General features: G+C 40.6%; 1 protein-coding gene across 2 annotated transcripts in view; it reads right to left on the bottom strand.

Annotated features, from left to right (window-relative positions):
* tcf4 (transcription factor 4) overlaps window positions 1-13829 on the bottom strand; it is a 212010-nt gene extending 198181 nt beyond the window's left edge. For both annotated transcript variants that reach the window (XM_084572010.1, XM_084572009.1), the window contains exons 1-3: window positions 13282-13829; window positions 12876-12914; window positions 9011-9083 (exon numbers count right to left, since the gene is read on the bottom strand). In XM_084572010.1, the coding sequence (XP_084428136.1) occupies window positions 9011-9083; window positions 12876-12914; window positions 13282-13383 (214 nt within the window). In that variant the 5' untranslated portion in view covers window positions 13384-13829. The remainder of the gene's footprint in view (window positions 1-9010; window positions 9084-12875; window positions 12915-13281) is intronic.
* Between the last annotated feature and the right edge of the window lie 3042 nt (window positions 13830-16871).

The raw sequence follows: 16871 nt of genomic DNA, 5'->3' as shown, positions 1-16871 counted from the left end.
TCGCAGCATCGTCTTTGGGGAAAACATATGGAGCTCCGACTCGGTAGCGAGCCGGCCCGTCGAAGCAAGCGGCACGTCAATCTCCTGAGCTTTGAGGAAGATTTATGAAAAAAAAACACACAAATCCACGCCGAGTACTCACAGGCGCTAACCTTGAAATCACTGCCATTATTAGCAGAGTCATTATTAGCATTAGAAAAGCAAATGGGGCTAATAATATTTGCCATTATGGCTAAAAACGCCTATTAATCCCTAATCCGCACCACAATTAAGAGCATGGCTGGGTGTTTTTGTGAGTCGTTCTGCATCGCCTTGCCGGGGAAACGAGACAATTTAACAGCCTCAGAGGCAGAGAGAAGGTGGGAGGATGAGGTATTAAGCAACTGGCTCCCGCTCTCCATCTCTATTTTGAAAGCGATCAGCCGGAGTGTTTTTGAGTGACGGGCGTAACGGAGGCAGATTTGACTGAATAAAGACAAGAGGGTGGCGGTGGGGGCAATGCTCGCCGAGCTGAAGCACGTTATCTGTCTCGGTACAAGTGCATTAAATCAAACGGGAGAGGGAGATTATTAAAGCAACCCCCTTTTTTATTTTTTTCTCCGCTGTGAACTGTGACTTAATAAGCTATGCCAATTAGGGCATTAACAAAAATCAGGCGTGCCATCGGGGCTGTATCTGCCCTTGCCCAAATTTCTCTGCTAATGCGTGAAGCTCGCTGGCAGGGGCGACGGCACTGCTGTGTTTTTCTGTTTGTCTTTGGTTTTGACAAGAAAAGGAAGGAGATGAAGGGGGTGGAAGGTGGGACAAAAATAAAATAAAACAGGATAAAGCTCATTGATTTGGCAATCTTTTGCAAAGCGGCGACGTCTTGAAAGGAGAGGCCTCGTGGTATTCTACATTTTTCAGTGTCAAATCCAAGGAGAAGGAAAAACACCAACCATGTATCTCTTTTACTAAAAAGTATTCTGTCAGTGTAGTCAAAGCGACCTGAAATTGTTAGTAAAATCTTCAAGTTACCAAATTTTTTATTTTTTTTTCTGTTAGTAATTTACAAGTACTGAATGTGTGTTCATCTCCAGCTGACACTAATCCACAACATATACCAGATTCAAATCGTGGTTACTTCTACAATATACTACTACACTAGTTGCACTACTTGAACTGCTTATTCTACGATATATATGACACAAAATACACACACGAATATATAAATATACAGTTGTACAGTGAATTACTTCTTCTTGTTTAAGTAACGTTTGCTAAAAAGTCCAGAGTCCAGCTGTTTTAGAAATCCAAACTGAGCCTACATATTATTCTCTTTTCTGGATGTTTTTGTCTTCAGTAGGAGGCAGTGGGCTGCAGACGGAGAGGGAAGTCAGAACGTACTGGAAGACAGTGGAAGACAGACAACTAATGTTGTTGGTTTTAATCTGCTCACTCGTTGGGAGTTGTTGACACACAATACCAGAAATATCCTTTCCCTCTTTATTTCCCTTCTCTTTTTTTTACGTTTGATCTTCCTTCCTTCCTTTTCGTCCTTCCTTTCTTGTGTCCCATGGAAGACAAAGTATTTCCCACCTTTTTTCATTTCCTTCATTCCTTCCTCTCCTCTGTGACTTGACCTCTTGTCATTCTGTTCTTTCTGCTCTTTTTTCCTTCTTCTCCTCATTCATTTGTCCTTCATGGTCCCTGTTTCACTTCCTCATTTCTTCCATTGCCCTGTCCCTGCTATCTTTGATCTTCCTGTTTTCCTTCTTTATCTGTTTGTTTTTGTTTCCTTCTACTCTTGTCACCTTTCACACTTTCATTCTTTCCACCCCCCTTTGTTTCCTTGCCCTCTTTCGTGATTTCAACTGTTCAACCTTTTCAGTTCCTCCTTAGATTCCCTCGCTTGATTATTCTTTCCTTTCTTTCTTTCGTGATCATCATTCGTTTGTGTTGTCTTCCCCACAGTGTCTTTTCTTTTGTTTTCCCTCGATCCTCTTTCTCCCTTCCTGGTTTCCTTTCTTTGCCCCCTTGCGTCTTTCTCCATTCTTTCATTCATTCCTTCCTTTTCTTTCTTTTTTTCAGTTCATTACCTTGCTTCCCTCTTAACGTTGGTTTCATTTTCCATCCTCCCTTTCTATGTACATGCATCCTCCCTTTCATCCATTATTCCCTTCCTCCTACTTCACTTCCTTTCCTTTCCTTTCTTCCTTCTTTCCTGTTATGTTTTTCCTTTCCTTTATTTCTTCCTGTTTTCCACTTGTTATTCCAGTTTACTCCCCCTTCCATTCTTTCTTCCATTCTTTCATCCTTCTCAGTTCCTCCTTAGGTTTTCTTCTGCCTTCCATCTACTTCCATCCTTCCAGTCCTCAAAGCCTTTCTTTCTTCAACTGTCCATTCTTCTCTCTATATTTCCTTTACCTTATTCCTTTCCTTCCTCTGTTTAAGCTTTTCTTACTTCCTTCTTCATCCTTCTTTTCCAGCTCTTGTTCTTTCTTTTATTCCTTCCTTCCTCTGCTCTTTTATTCCTTTTTTGTTACTCAATTTGTTGCCATGTCATCAGTACTCTTCTTTCTTCCATCTTACTTCATTTCGTAGTCTTTTTTATTTCCTCTGTACTTTTTGTCCCTCTTAACTTTCCTTTCTTGAATCTTCCATTCACGTGCTACCATTTATTCGTCCTGGCTTCTTTTATTTCCTATTTCTTGTTCTTTCTCCCTTCCTTCCTTTCTCCCTGTCTTTGTTTCTTTCTGCTCAGGAAATGTTTCCCATCATATATTTGTGCCAAATTTATGGGGGTAATGGCTTGCTCTCCCGCCCCCGGACCTCTCCCACAGATACCACAAACACACAAACACTCTTTGGTCTTAACTCCACACACACCTGCCCACACACACTTGCTCGGTTCAATAAAAAATAAATAAATTAACTCTTCAAATCTCTCACGCACATTTCCACGCGCCCCTTCCAACACCACTGTCAAGGAGACAAACAGAGGATCTAAGAGGTTATAACACTGTTTTTCTTTTTCTTATTTAAAAGAGGAAAACACCAAAACCAGCCAAGACCAGAAATAGACAAGTGGCGGTGGTGGTGGTTTTGACAGGCAGAGTGAAGCCGCTCGCTGAACGGCTTCATCCAGGAGGAGATTAGAAACACACACAGAGAGTTTGAAGTGTGCATTATCTTTCCAGGGATGATCCCAAAATAAAACAACAACGACTGCAAAATCTCCCAATAATTAAAATGCCTAATCCACTTCCTGGTTGGTGATGACCGTGGGCTGAGCGTGTCAGCCAGGACTGTGAGTATTTATGTTTAGATACTTTTGTGTTTTAACACGAATTTATGGACAAAAACACAAGGGCTGACATGGAAGACGGAGTGCGTCTCAAAATCTAAATGTATTCACAGCATTGTGCGAAGGCTGTCATATTAGAATTCAGTGTCTACGTGAGGACATGTTTGGTAAAAAGTCAGTCCTCAAAAGCATCAGATCAACCAAATCCTTAAACATATTTTTAGTCCTCTGTCTCTCTGACTGACTGAGACGTTATTTTTACACTGTCTTGTGCGTCTTTCCAGGCTTTCGTCCTTGTTACATCCTGCTTGTGATGTTTTCTTCTTAAAGCCCGATTTGGCAACCTCTACCTAGCCTAGAAGCCAGATCATTTCTTTTTTTTTTTTGACAAGAGTTTGTCTGGAACCCCTCAGCCGGGAACTGATTATGCCCCAGCAAAGATCTGCCACACCAATCAAATCAATTGTGAAGGCTTTATGCATTAATGGACAGAAGAGTAACAGGAACGTAAACAAACACGTCATCTGAGCACCAAGAGTTGAATTTGTTTACAACAAACGGGATCTGATTGGTTGGACGACTATCCAGTTGGATGCATAGTTTTTCTTTCGCTGTATTGGACACAATGAAATATGGTGTGTTATGAGATTATAATTAGAATTCAGTCTGGCTACTCTAGGCTAAGATAGTACAACAGTTAATTTCTAATTCACAATTTTGGTTGTAGGAAGCCAATTGGTGCCCCGTGTTGAAATATAGATGGCATGTTATCAATAGGGGTTGCACAACTTTACAAGTTTTTGTAAAGTCGACTATTATGTGGTGAAAGTCGAGTCGACGTCAACTAGTCGCCATTGAAATCACTAATATAAACACAGTAGAAAGAAATGCTTTGCAACAATGAAATCTATATCCTTGCGTTAAACATACTGTAGCATCTCACACAAACTACGTAGGCTTTTCTGCAAGTTTACCAAAGCTTGGACATGGGCTGCTGTCAACTGTAGCCCTCGTCAAAACCATAAACACCGTCAGTCTGACACTTCTAATATGCGGCAAACTCTCAATTCAAGCATAACTTCCGTCTCTCACGTGGTGCATTCACTGACATCAAGGACAAAAAACACTCTCTACAACCACAGCAACAATGTTAAGTGATAGAACACTACGGAACTGAAAAACTGTTTCAAACCAGTCCATTATGCAGAAATGTAACGCCTGTATAAACTGTCACCATCAATAGCATTTAATAGTACTCAACAGCCTGTTGGAAGATGGCATAGCGCAGCCGGGTTAAACAAATGCGTTAAACACTTTTCCACGTATAGCAGTTAAAGGTCCAATATATTTGACAATTAAACTCACTCACTGATTTGCAGCCTCCTTCTCTCTGTTACCGCGGGGTGTTTGGTGAAGTTGTTAACTGACTGCCGTCGAGAGGATTTGGACAGTTCCTCTGGTAGCAATAGCAGATTCCTTTTCAGATGAGTCTGCATTGCAGTAGTACTTTAGTTGTATTTCAGGACTCACTTACATATTCTGCATGTCAAGGTAGAATGGACTTCATCTTTACTTAAGTATTTCCACACTTGAAGAACCACTGCTAGTTTGCTGCAATGACCCACTGGGTTCCTCACCTGTCCTCTCTGAAGCGTCCGTGTTGTTACTGTCACGTCATCAGTGACTAGTCGACATGATGCTTAAAGCATCAGGACACAGCAGTAAAGTCGACTAATGGACCAATCTGTACAAACCCTACTGGAAACCAAAACATCTCGGTGATACCACTCAGAGGACAGGAGACAATGGTATAAAAAGTGGCCCAAATTACTGCAAGCCTCCTGAAACATGTTTTACCAGCAATTCCAACTTTGTGAACTCTATTCACTGGGTACAATTTACATTTTCCAGTGTCACAAGTTCTTTATTCTCAGATACAATGTGACTGAAAGAAGAACTGAAAAAATGTTGCCGGCCTTCAGATGTCTATAAAAATGAAATGAAACATCAAAATATTTCTGACAGTCAACTGTTAGTGTAAAAACAGTTAAATTAATAAATTGAATTGGGCATATAGAGCATAAAGAAAATAACAGACTAGAGTAACAAAGATTAATCAAAGTTTATTTTTTAAAATGTCTCTGATATGTAAACCAAAGCCATGACTATTAACCTATAGGAAATGGACCCCATTCTGTGTTGGCATGTCCCAGCCTCTGGCCTCGCCCCAGCCTTTGGAAACCGCTGCTCTCATGGTTGTGTGGGTCTATAGAGTTCTAATTAGCTGCATTCACAAACAGCACCAGGCTCATCAAAATGCCGAGGCCTGCAGAAAGCCACAGCAGGGGTGAGCAGAGCATGTGTGTGTGTGTGTGTGTGTGTGTGTGTGTGTGTGTTGTGTCATCTTGTACATGAGAGCGGGATGTGTGCGCAAAGGAAACAGAGTGTGATTTGTAGATCTGTATAGGGGGATAAGTGTATGCATGCATGTTCCTCCAGCAAAAGACAAAAAAAACAATATGAAGATAGACATGCAGCACACCTAGGGCCTAATAACCGCAGCAAATTCTACAAAACCCAAACCTTTTTTTTTTTTTTGAAATCGTAACGTTTGTCATCCCTCCTCACATTTGTATGCACGGCACGGGAGCAAACAACATCAACGAAACGGCAGAGCACAAACAACAACAAGCACACAACGAAGCAGTAAACAAAGAAGATGCCTCGCCATCTCTCTGTTTCCCAGCCAAGTAACAAAATGGCTTCCGAACGTCGTTCAGAGGCAAACAACATGAGCGGGAGCAACGGAAACGACGTTCCCGTGTGGACGTTTCACAAAAGGCTTTAAACGAAAATGTTCGTCTGGTCTGGGTTTAGGCTGCATGAACTTACAACCTGGTCTCACAGCAATACATTCAGACCGATACATTCAGCCACGTAAAATCTGTTTTACAATAAAGGACTACAACACATACAGTGAACTATTATTTGATTCAATTACACCATTTCAATTATCAATGTGCAGCATTAGAATGATTCAGATTCACTGAGTAGCTTCTGCTTTCATCTTGTCTATTTATAAAGAGGTTTTTTTTTAACCCTTTTTCATTCAATTGGTGAGGCCAGAAAGGTGGAGGGACTATTATCTTAAAATCTATAAAATGTCTACATAAGTAAATATGCATTTACATACAGAATCTTACTAGCGACTCAAGTCACTGAGAAACTATTATTCACATGTTTGCACCTCTGTTGGCTAGGTAACAAGTCAAGCTTGGTTTATTCAGGCTACATGCAAACGAGGTCCAGTTACACATCAGTGCTGCATGTGATGGTAATGCACTTGCATTGTTTGGTAACTGCCAAAGAAGCCAGAAAAAGAACTTGCGGACTAATCACCGTTGTAGACGATAAAGGAGACATATTCATGGATATGCCTAGAGTGCACTTAAATCACCTCCTGCGATGGTTTGAGCAAACAGATTTCAGTCTTTCTTGAATGCTTCATGGACATGTAAAGTATGAAGTAGGTCTACTACCAACTCTCAGTCCAGAACTGATAAGGCATGGGTACCTAGGACCTAGTCAAATTGGTACCAGTATGGAATCGGTCAGATATGCTCAAGCATCCACTGATAAATGTAAGTGCAGCTCTACCTTTAATAACACACTAAAGGTTGGAAAGCTCAACAGGATATAGCTCAACAACAATGCTAAAAGAACACTACACAGACACGTAGGCTGCATGTAACAATGGAATAGCTAGCAAACTACTAATATGCCATATACTGGCAACTTTCAGAGTTTCCAAGACAGAGTAGCTTTCTACTCCACTGGCACTGCACTCAAACTATTATCCCCAGCTCAAGTTGGTGAGCATTTGCTTCTCTAGATCAATGCGGTCAGACAGTTCAAGTCGAAGTGACACTTGTTATAAAAGGAAGCACCTGCACACTAAATAACTACAAAAAGTTACAACTTGGCTCAGGTTTCAACACTGTCAACTTTACCCATGTTTTTTTTCTTTTTTTTCTCCTTTCAACGTTAAGCAAATCTCTGCTCTGAACTCAACGGCATGCATTTCAAACAGTTCCTCATATTTCTCATGTTACATTTTTTTTGAAGCATTTACTTGTGTGTATATTTTAACTTGCCGCTGTTAGCATCAATCAACTTTTAATTCCTTGAGAAGGACCCCAGTGAACAATACAGTGAAACAGGAAATCATGAGAAGGATGTCTTGATTCTCTTGATTCTTGATTCTTGATTCTTTTTTGAACTAATAAATGGCACATTGTGAACTCATGTGCTTAATCGCACATTTCAGTCCCATCACACTGAGAAAGACATCAGAATAGCTCCAATAAGTAATAATAAGCAGTACCGGCATCGGTGCAGTGTTGATCAAATCCTAAATATACCCATTCTGTAAAACTGACAGCAGAATTCATTTTCATTCATTTTTTTTTTTACTCAAGACTTAACTAAAAAAGTCTTGATCAAAGTGACCATAACTGACTGACTGGATGGAAGGATGGATTAAAGAGTAAAATAACCTAACACTGACAAACACATTAACAATGTGGCTGCCTAAATGACTCCACCAATAACACTCAACATACAGTACCTACAGTTTCAATGACTCATTCTCTGACTAGTTTACTACCTCACCTATGCATAATGTGAGTGTCACATTTACTGACTGACTAACTAATTAACCAGAATGAATGAATATGAGCAACAACATATCCGACGGACGTCTGACTGAACTGACTGCGCAGCTAAACGTTACCGTCAGATAGAAGATAAGCAATCAGTGTCATCGATATCCGCGACAAGTCATCTTTCATGACAGGTAACACCAAACGGTGCCACTTAAACTTCAAAAAAAACAAAACAGGTTGACTGATCTCCACAACACACACACACACTGGCAGGAAAGAATGGGAGCACCAAATCAGAAAAACAGGAAATCTCCTCCAGGAATGGAGCTTAAGCGGCTGAAAAACAAACGTGTCCACGAAAAATGAAGAAAAATCACATCGGCACCTCATTTTTGTGCCGCAGCACTCTTGTATCATTTGCTGTAAAGCAGGAATGAACGTAAACTTCAACACTGTGATCTTGTGATCTGCATGGTATTAATCCACCACTATAAATAGTCCCCAGTGAGTGTGCTACTTCCTCCTGTTTGAGTAATGTTTGTTGGAAATGAGAGTCCCTACCTGTTTCGGGAGTTTTTCTTTTATAAAAACTTAATTTGTCAGCTCTTTTTGCCACAGACATGGTAAGAAACTACTGAGCGAGGACTGATGCATAATCACAGTCATAAAGTCAAACCAAGCCATCTGACTGTTGGAACAAAATGATGTTTAAAGCAAACTTTAGTGGAGAAAATACCAGCTTAACAACAAGGCCAATATATTCAAAGGATACATATATACATATGTATATGCAATAGAAGCATGTTATATTTTTAAACCACCATTTTTCAGGTCTCCTCAAAATATATTAAAAGAAAATCCACAGAGAAAAAAACAGCACAAAAATCAAAAACTGCATCTGCATGTACAGAACATGGTAACCCCCACAAGAAAATTCAAATAGCAAGCAAAGCAGCGGCGAGCAGGTGTAAGAGGAAGGAGAGGAAGGGGCTGAGAGAAAGAGAAGAAGAACGAGAAGGAGGGAGAGAAAAAAAAAAAAAAAAGGAGAAAGCTGACGTACTTGAGCCGGAGAAATGTCCGCTCCCCAGGGAGGTCGGCCCGTTCTTTCCACTGCTAACAGGAGGGGAAAACATCTACAAGACAAACAGAGTGCACATTACCTCCGAGAGCACTGACGCTACAGACAGCAAGACACATCTCTACAGGAACATCACTGCAGCTACACATGAAGAGCTTCATTCCAAAAAGGCCAGGGCAACATTTGGCTGAAAACAGCTGCTGACAGTTTCTAATCTCATTACACTGTTGCTAGGAAGTTTCGTCAATTCGGTGGTGACATGTGTTATGTCTCATTAACGCGTTACGTCTGCTTTTCAAATGGTTGCTATCTCATTTTGGAAGGAAACTTTGTTCAGGAATAAAATGCCCATTATGACGAGGGCTGGGTACTGTTTCATACTGAAAAAGAAGAACAAAATCAGTATGTAATGCCAATTGAAAAATAACATAATCTTCAAAATCCCAGGATCAAGCCTCAGGAGTGCCAAGTCATGACAGGTCTCAAGACTTCTCAAGTCATAACTTGTAGGTCAAGGTCAAGTTCGGAATCAGGGCCCATGTCAAAACAGAAAGGTCCCAAGTCCTGTATCTGCATGCATAGACACTGAGTCGGGGGTCAAGTCCTTGGTCAAATCTCAAGTCTAGACCAAGGCTGGTATGTAATTTAGAGGTCAAGTCACAACGTCAAATCCCCAATTCAAGTCCAACAGGTCCCACCTTAAGATTAACACACCCCGAGTCAAGTCCTACATCAAGACAAGGTAGTCTGGGGTCATTGGAGATATTGTGGAAAAGTGTCAGGTCAGCCCCCAAGTCAAGACAACTAACTCCCAAGTGACCAAGACAGATGCAAGTACAAGTTATGTACCAAGTCATGGCAAAGTCCTGCTAAAGTCTTGTACTTTTTGTGTCTACTTCTAACCAAGCTATTCTACACTTTTACAACAGAGTAACACGTTTAAACAGGACCTAACACTCTGCAGCAATGATGGAAGGCTTTTGAAAAATTGTGTTACATATAGAAAGCTCTTGGTGTGCTGTTTCAGTAACAGAGTAACAGTTCCTTTCAAAGTCTTACATCCAAATGTACAACGACTTGAGGTCTGAATGTGACTGGCTGCTATAATGGCTCTATAATTTGGGGCTGAGTGTTGTGTCAAACAGCTAAGAGCAATCAATATCAAATTCAAGGTCGATCTGGAAGTTTTTAGTTGAGATTTTACGCCAAGTATTCAGATTCATGACTTGGCTGACTCCAGTCCAGTCCACGATTTGAGTCACTAGCTCTTGATGCCATCTTTTTGTGCTTTCTTGTTTTCCGTCTGATACTAAAGACACCTTTTTTGTCTGTACCCAGTCCTTGTCATTAGACAGGCTCTCGGCTCAGAGCTGATCATTGACATGCTTTGTGAAGCAGAAAGTAATCAAATGCAAAACTCTTTCTTACTTTAATCACCAGCTCACCTCAGCGAGAAATGTGTTTTTGCCATTTCGGCCAAATGTTGGACGGCTTATTTTGGAATGAAACGCTTCATGTCTACATCATATCAGACTTAAACATATGAGACAATCATCAGAATTAGTCACCATCTGGTCTACACATCTACAGGAAAATCAAGCCCACGTTACGACAGAGACTGAAGCTGAATGCTGATTCCTTCTGCGCTACTGTACGAGCTACTGTAAAGCTTTTTAACAGAGCAGCTCAAAGTATCAAAGAGAGACATCTGACCCCGATAGATAACCTCCCTGGATAACATCAGGCCTGTTCTGGAGTGGCTGATGGTGAGATAAAGGGTTTGTGAGAACGATCTAAGCTTCACACATTCAGATGCTGCATGCTTTTTCTGGAATTGACGTAAGAGCATATTTCGGTTTTCTTTTGAATCAGCCAGAATGAAAGTAAATAACCTGTCTACATAATATTTGACCTGTCACTGCTCTCAGTGCAGCCTGTTGGGCCTGGAAGTGTGCAAGCCGGGTGCGGAGGCTGCATTCGATCGCCCTCACAGCTGCGACCAAATAAAGAGGAAAACGAATGTTTGGGAGATAAACCGTCTAATTCCGATTAGCAGCGGGCCTATCGATAACCCGGTCTAACCACGGTGTCAGCTCGTGGGCGCACGAAGACAGACGATCGCATAAATTAATGTCCGGCCTGCATTTCTAATGAGAGAAGACGCATTTTAGCTGCTGCTGCTGCTGCTGCCCTCCTTTGTTTGAATTTTTCAGGAGACAGATTTTAAGACAGGCTGATTGACACTGTAGAAATCCTGTGAAAAATAGAAATAAATAAATCTAACATAAGAAAATACCTACATTGCGAATTGAATATCAGTTAGTGAGTTAGGGGAGTTGTTTGTGCCACTAATTCTTTTTGAATCAATAATATAATATTTGAGATAGGACAGTTAAAATATTCCTACAATATGCTTCGGTTAGAATAATTTATGTGCGCGGTACTCATTTACAAATTGAATTATCTTATCAAGCAAAATGTCGGAATAAATAATGACTAATAAAGTCAATAATGATTTTATTAGACTTTCACACCTCTAATGGATATTAACCACAGGCCTATAGAGGTCTTAAACAGCAATCCCACTGTATTTATGAGAAAAGCATACACCTGTATAGCTAAAAGCATGTGCATTTTACTGAAATAATCCTGATATAGAAGAATATTTTCCACCTGTGGTACACACCTCTGATCTATATTTATTGTTAGCCTTTTGTTAAGACAGTGTAACTGCACTGTTACAGGGACTGCTGTGTTTATGGTATGTCTCTCTTGGATTTATATCGTCCTCTAATATCAAATTGCTATTACATTATACTGTTGAGGTTGCAATGTTAATAACTTTAACAGCTAATAAAAGCCTTTGGGTTGCAATCCTTTATATTTCTGTAATATCTTACATAGCATGCAGGCCTCAGCTGTGCCTTTACATCCCTAAAGGGACTTTAATGTTTTAGTTATTTCTTTTTAAATACATACAAGTGCTTTGTTATATGCTAAATACGCCTTCTACAATATATCTAAATTCCTCCAGTATAGTCGCATTGATTGCACAGGCCTTGGCTGGGATCTTATTTGTTAAAAGCCTTAATTCTATTATAGCTAGCCTAATGCAGGTGAAACTGTCATTTTCTTTCCTGTATTTGCATCTAATGCAGCATCCCTACACCCAGCTCTGTAATGCTCATGTTTTTGGATATCAATAGCCTATGTTCATGCTGTTTCTCCACGTTTCATTAAGGGATTAATAAAAGTCTTTTTCTTTTCTTTTTTTCCCTCATTTAAGGGGTGTTTCTGATTTTTTTTTTTTTCTTCCCTCCTCCTCTTCAGACCAAAGTTGCTCCCAGAGGAGGAGAGGCGCAGAGAAAACATGGCCGTGAGCGGGGACCCTACTTCCTGTCCGTCAAGTTCACCACATTGGCTGTTCTTTAAAAAAAAAAAAAAAAAAAAAAAAAAAAAAAATCTCACACACACGCACGCACACCCAAACTTTAAAACGGAGTCACGGGTTAGGGTATTTAACAGCCTGCTGCAGGAGCATTTAAACCGCGGTGCGAAAGTGTGACACATTGCCCTCTTTACGGCTGCCGTCTAGCTGTCTGTCATGCAGGTTCACGATTCAACATCAAGTCCCTTTTTTTTTTTTTTTTTGTGCATCTGAAATAATGCGTTCAACACGGTGCAGGGTGCATGGGAGCAGTCAAACTCACACAGATTCAAAAAATAAATAAATAAATAAATAAATAAAGGAAAACATTTTCTAAATCATGTCATGGGCAAAAGGAAAATAAGAATCATAATCAGGCTACACATGAATGAAAAAAGGACTTAAAATGAGGTATACTACCATGGATGTTGGGAACATTTTCAAATCGCTGTTTCGCATCTATAAGACAACAAAATTACTAATGCAGCATCACAATTCTCTGCACACACACAGAAAGCAGAAATTAAACAAACACAAAACCAACAATATGCACTGACTTTCTTTCTTTCTTTCTTTCTTTTTTCTCTTCCTGCAAGTTACTCTACATATAAACAACTCAACTTTTTTTTTTTTGTGCAAACAGTTTGAAAGACTCAGTGAGGGCTAAGATATGCAGGTTATGTGCCGTGCAGCTCATACATTAAGATGTAAACAGTAGTCGCTATGAAGCCTACAGGACGCGTTTCTTTTCCTCTACGCCTTGGACTGACATGATACTAGTTATTATATTCATATTATCAAACGAGGAGGAGGTGGATTGCCTTACCGCGCTGAAATCCAGTAAGTCACTCAGTTCCTTGTCTGTCCCCAAAGCTGCCATCCGCTGTTGATGATGCATTTTAGCAAAATCGCACGGACCTAAAAACATGGAAACAAATGGAGAGACAGATAGACAGAGGAGGGTAGGTAGACAGATTGATAGATGGAGAGATAGAGGGAGGGAGAGGAGAGGAGAGGAGAGAAGAGAGGAGGAAGACCTCGGCTTTTTTTTTCTTTTTGCGCTCCGCTCCGCTCCCGGATCGCCTTTTTTTTTTCCTCCACAGCGAAATAAATCCAGTAAAAAAAAAAAAAAAAAAAAACAACCTCAAAGCCTCGAACGCAAATCTAGTTTTCTTTCATCCTCTCGGAGAAGGGGGCTCAGTCCCGGGTTCTCGGTTTGGCAGCAGGAAATAAATCGCAAGAGAGAGAAGAAGAAGAAGAAGAAGAAGAAGAAAAAACTGACAGGAAATAAAAGAAGGGGGGCGAGAGAACGGGAGTCTTTTTCGCGTGTGTGTTTTTTTTTGGTGTGCGTTCCCCCAGCCGAACAAGTCCGACCTCCCCGCGCAAAGACGCAGTTTGTCCGCCGCGGCTGACTGTCGGGCTCACGCACGATATAAATAAATAACACGCCACGATTCGGGGAGCAGTAACATCACCTCCGAAATGTGTTGTGGTTGTTTTGTTTGTTAGTGTGTGTGTGTGTTTGTGTGTGTGCGTGTGTGCGCGCGCGCGTGTGTGTGTTTTGTGTCAGCGGAAGAGTCCAGGCAGGGTGAGCGCTGCTCCAAAGCGGGCTGAGGGTGCCCTCCGCTCGGCTGCGGGTGCTGAAGATCCCCGGTTGCGCAGGACGGATCCCATGTGCGTCTGGCACAGCCTCGGCGTAATAAATGTGTTCGTGCGGCCACCTAGCTTACAGTCTCGTCTAACACCACGCCGAGCACCAAGCTGCCGCTGCTACAGGAGACAGCGGAAAATCCACGGGAAAATTAAATGATTTTTTTTTTTAAGAAAAAAGAGAGGAAAAAAAAGAAAAATTGGTTTGTTGCCGAATGATTGGCTGAGTGCTGAGGCGATTGGCTGCTTTCATTTGTGCTGGATTCAGTCCGGTTGAGAAAAGGTGATTTTTATTTTTCCACCCTCAAAAGTTTGGTAACGGTAAAGGTCCTTAAACTTAAACAAAACTTTCATAATAAAATCTTTTTAAATTAAAAACAAAGATATGCTCAAGGCTATTTATTATTTCATAAATTAAATTTGTTTGTATTTATTTATTTTTATTCATAGTACCGTGTGGTACTTGCGTTGTACCGTAAGTGTAGCTATACATCTGCACATGTATGCATGCAACTTTCCACATGTGTAGGTAGTTTATCTAGGTGTTTTATTTATAGGCTATTAGACTAGAGGCTGCACTGAAACAAGTGCAGTGTTTGACCTGCATGGTAACCCCCTATGGGTCACTACTTAAACTACAAGAGCACCAAACACTCCTCTCTGGAAATACTTTGCAATACATACTCTCTCTTTTTTCTTTTTTCTTTTCTTTTTTTTTTTTTTGTGCAGCCCACAGCCTGCAGGTATAAAATGACTGGCCTATTTCTGCAAATTACACCCTGCATGTGCAGGTTTCTCTCACAGAGAAAATGCCAGAAACACACACACACACACACACACACACACACACACACACACACACAGGTGCAGGCAAAACATAAAGGCTGATTTGTTGACTTTAAAAGTGGCCCTGCCTGTCGGCCCTTCAGAGCGCTTCACTTTCAAACTAGCTGAAAGTCTCGTCACAATTTAGACAAAAACAAGGCAAATAAGAGCGTGGGTCCATTCGTTCTCGGCGCTAAATGCGAAATGCAAGCGTGTTGCAACCTGAAGGCTGCAAGTAGTGGCCACACCTGAAAGAGAAAATACACGGCATGCGCAGGATTTTGCACAGACGGAGCTAAGACGTGTATGTCCAAGAGCTTTACACAGTCCCTAATTTGGAAAGTTTAACATACATTTCACCACACATCAAATATATTCTACAGATTGTTCCTTATTCTTGTAATCTGTGTTGAAAACCATTGTAAATAATTTACAATGAATTTAGCACAGAATTTAGTGTTTTGAGTTTTTTGATTTTTTTGAGCACATACTACATAAGGCACTTTATTTAGATATTCTATGCATAAAAGTTCCAGTGGGACTTGTTCAATTTCATCATATCTTTTCAAGTGGGAGATAAGTTAGAAATGGCCAGCTTAAGCATAATAATAATATGATAAGAGCCTTTCAGATGATGAACCCTTCCCTGTTCAACTCTGGGTTCGGGTTAAGTTAAACAACAAATTATTTTGCTATCAATAGTGTGAGAACTAATAAACAAAAGCAGTTTCTCCACATGGGGCAACCAATCACAAAAAAAAAGAAAGAAAGAAACTTTTTTCTGCCACATTCAACCACTGTGTCAGCTAGCCGTCACATAGTCCAGTCAGCATAAAGAACTGCTGGCCCGCCCCTTTCAGGTGATTTGCAGCGTGAAATCACCTGAAAGGTATCGTTTTGACAGACACTTTTATTCAAACTGCAGACGCTTTGCTGCAGTCTGAATGGTTTCTTGGACTTGCACTAACATGCACATGTATTTGTGTTTTTTCCCAATCACTGGGGCAGCCAGTTAGGTTTACGTGGAGAAGGTAGTAGTCAGGAACATATCTAATTTCAGTGAGAGGGTAACTGATCATTTTGCTGGTTTGAAAGAGAGATGTGCAAAATGTGTGTTAAAAACTGTTATTTAAATAGTGTGACTGCATGTTTTGCAATAACTGAATTATAAACGTTTGAATTCATTGCACATTTTAAACTCCAGCGCCACTGCTCTTTATTCTAGTTTTGCTGCACCTAAAAAACACATGTGAGATACTACAGGAAAAGCTGTTGTCTTTATATTGAAAGCTGTTGAAACATAGACTGTAAATAAAGATGGATGACAGAACTGCTCCTCAAAAGTGAAACCAAGGCAAGAAGAGCTCCCCCTGGTGTCTGGCTCCAGTATAGGTCATAAACTCAATCTCCTCCATGTTAGTGGATGGGACTTGAGCCAAATTAAAACACTAAAGTACAATCATTTTTCATGGATGGTTTCTGTCATTAGGTAGTTAATATAATAATGATGCATACTCAAGTGTCGCTTTTTCTGATAAGTTTAATTTTAGTTAGTTATTTGAGACAGGATGTGACGTCGTGTTGACTACAAGTTGCCATGCCAACCACTCCATGAAACGTCCAGTAGGACGTGAAAGTGGAAAAAAATAAATAAATAAATACAGTGTTTTAGCCAACATTTCTTTGTAACTGGTGGAGGAAGAGCAGAGCGCAGTATTAATTAAATGAAAATGCGAGTGAGTCTAGAGGAAGGATCATTGATAACACGGCTTCACTCGGCTCCATTGTCAGACAGTACTGCGAAGACTCTGGCTCCAAACTCGCAAGGTGACGCCGCCCGTATCCCCGTTAATCTAGCATCAGTTTGGACTACGCAACGAAGTGGGGACTCATTGTCCATGTTTATATACAGTCTATGCGTTGAACAAATTAATAGCAGCC

Source organism: Chelon labrosus (genome assembly GCF_963514085.1).
Source record: "Chelon labrosus genome assembly, chromosome: 22".
Taxonomy (NCBI): Eukaryota; Metazoa; Chordata; class Actinopteri; order Mugiliformes; family Mugilidae; genus Chelon; species Chelon labrosus.
This window is presented reverse-complemented; position numbering and strand designations above follow the sequence as displayed.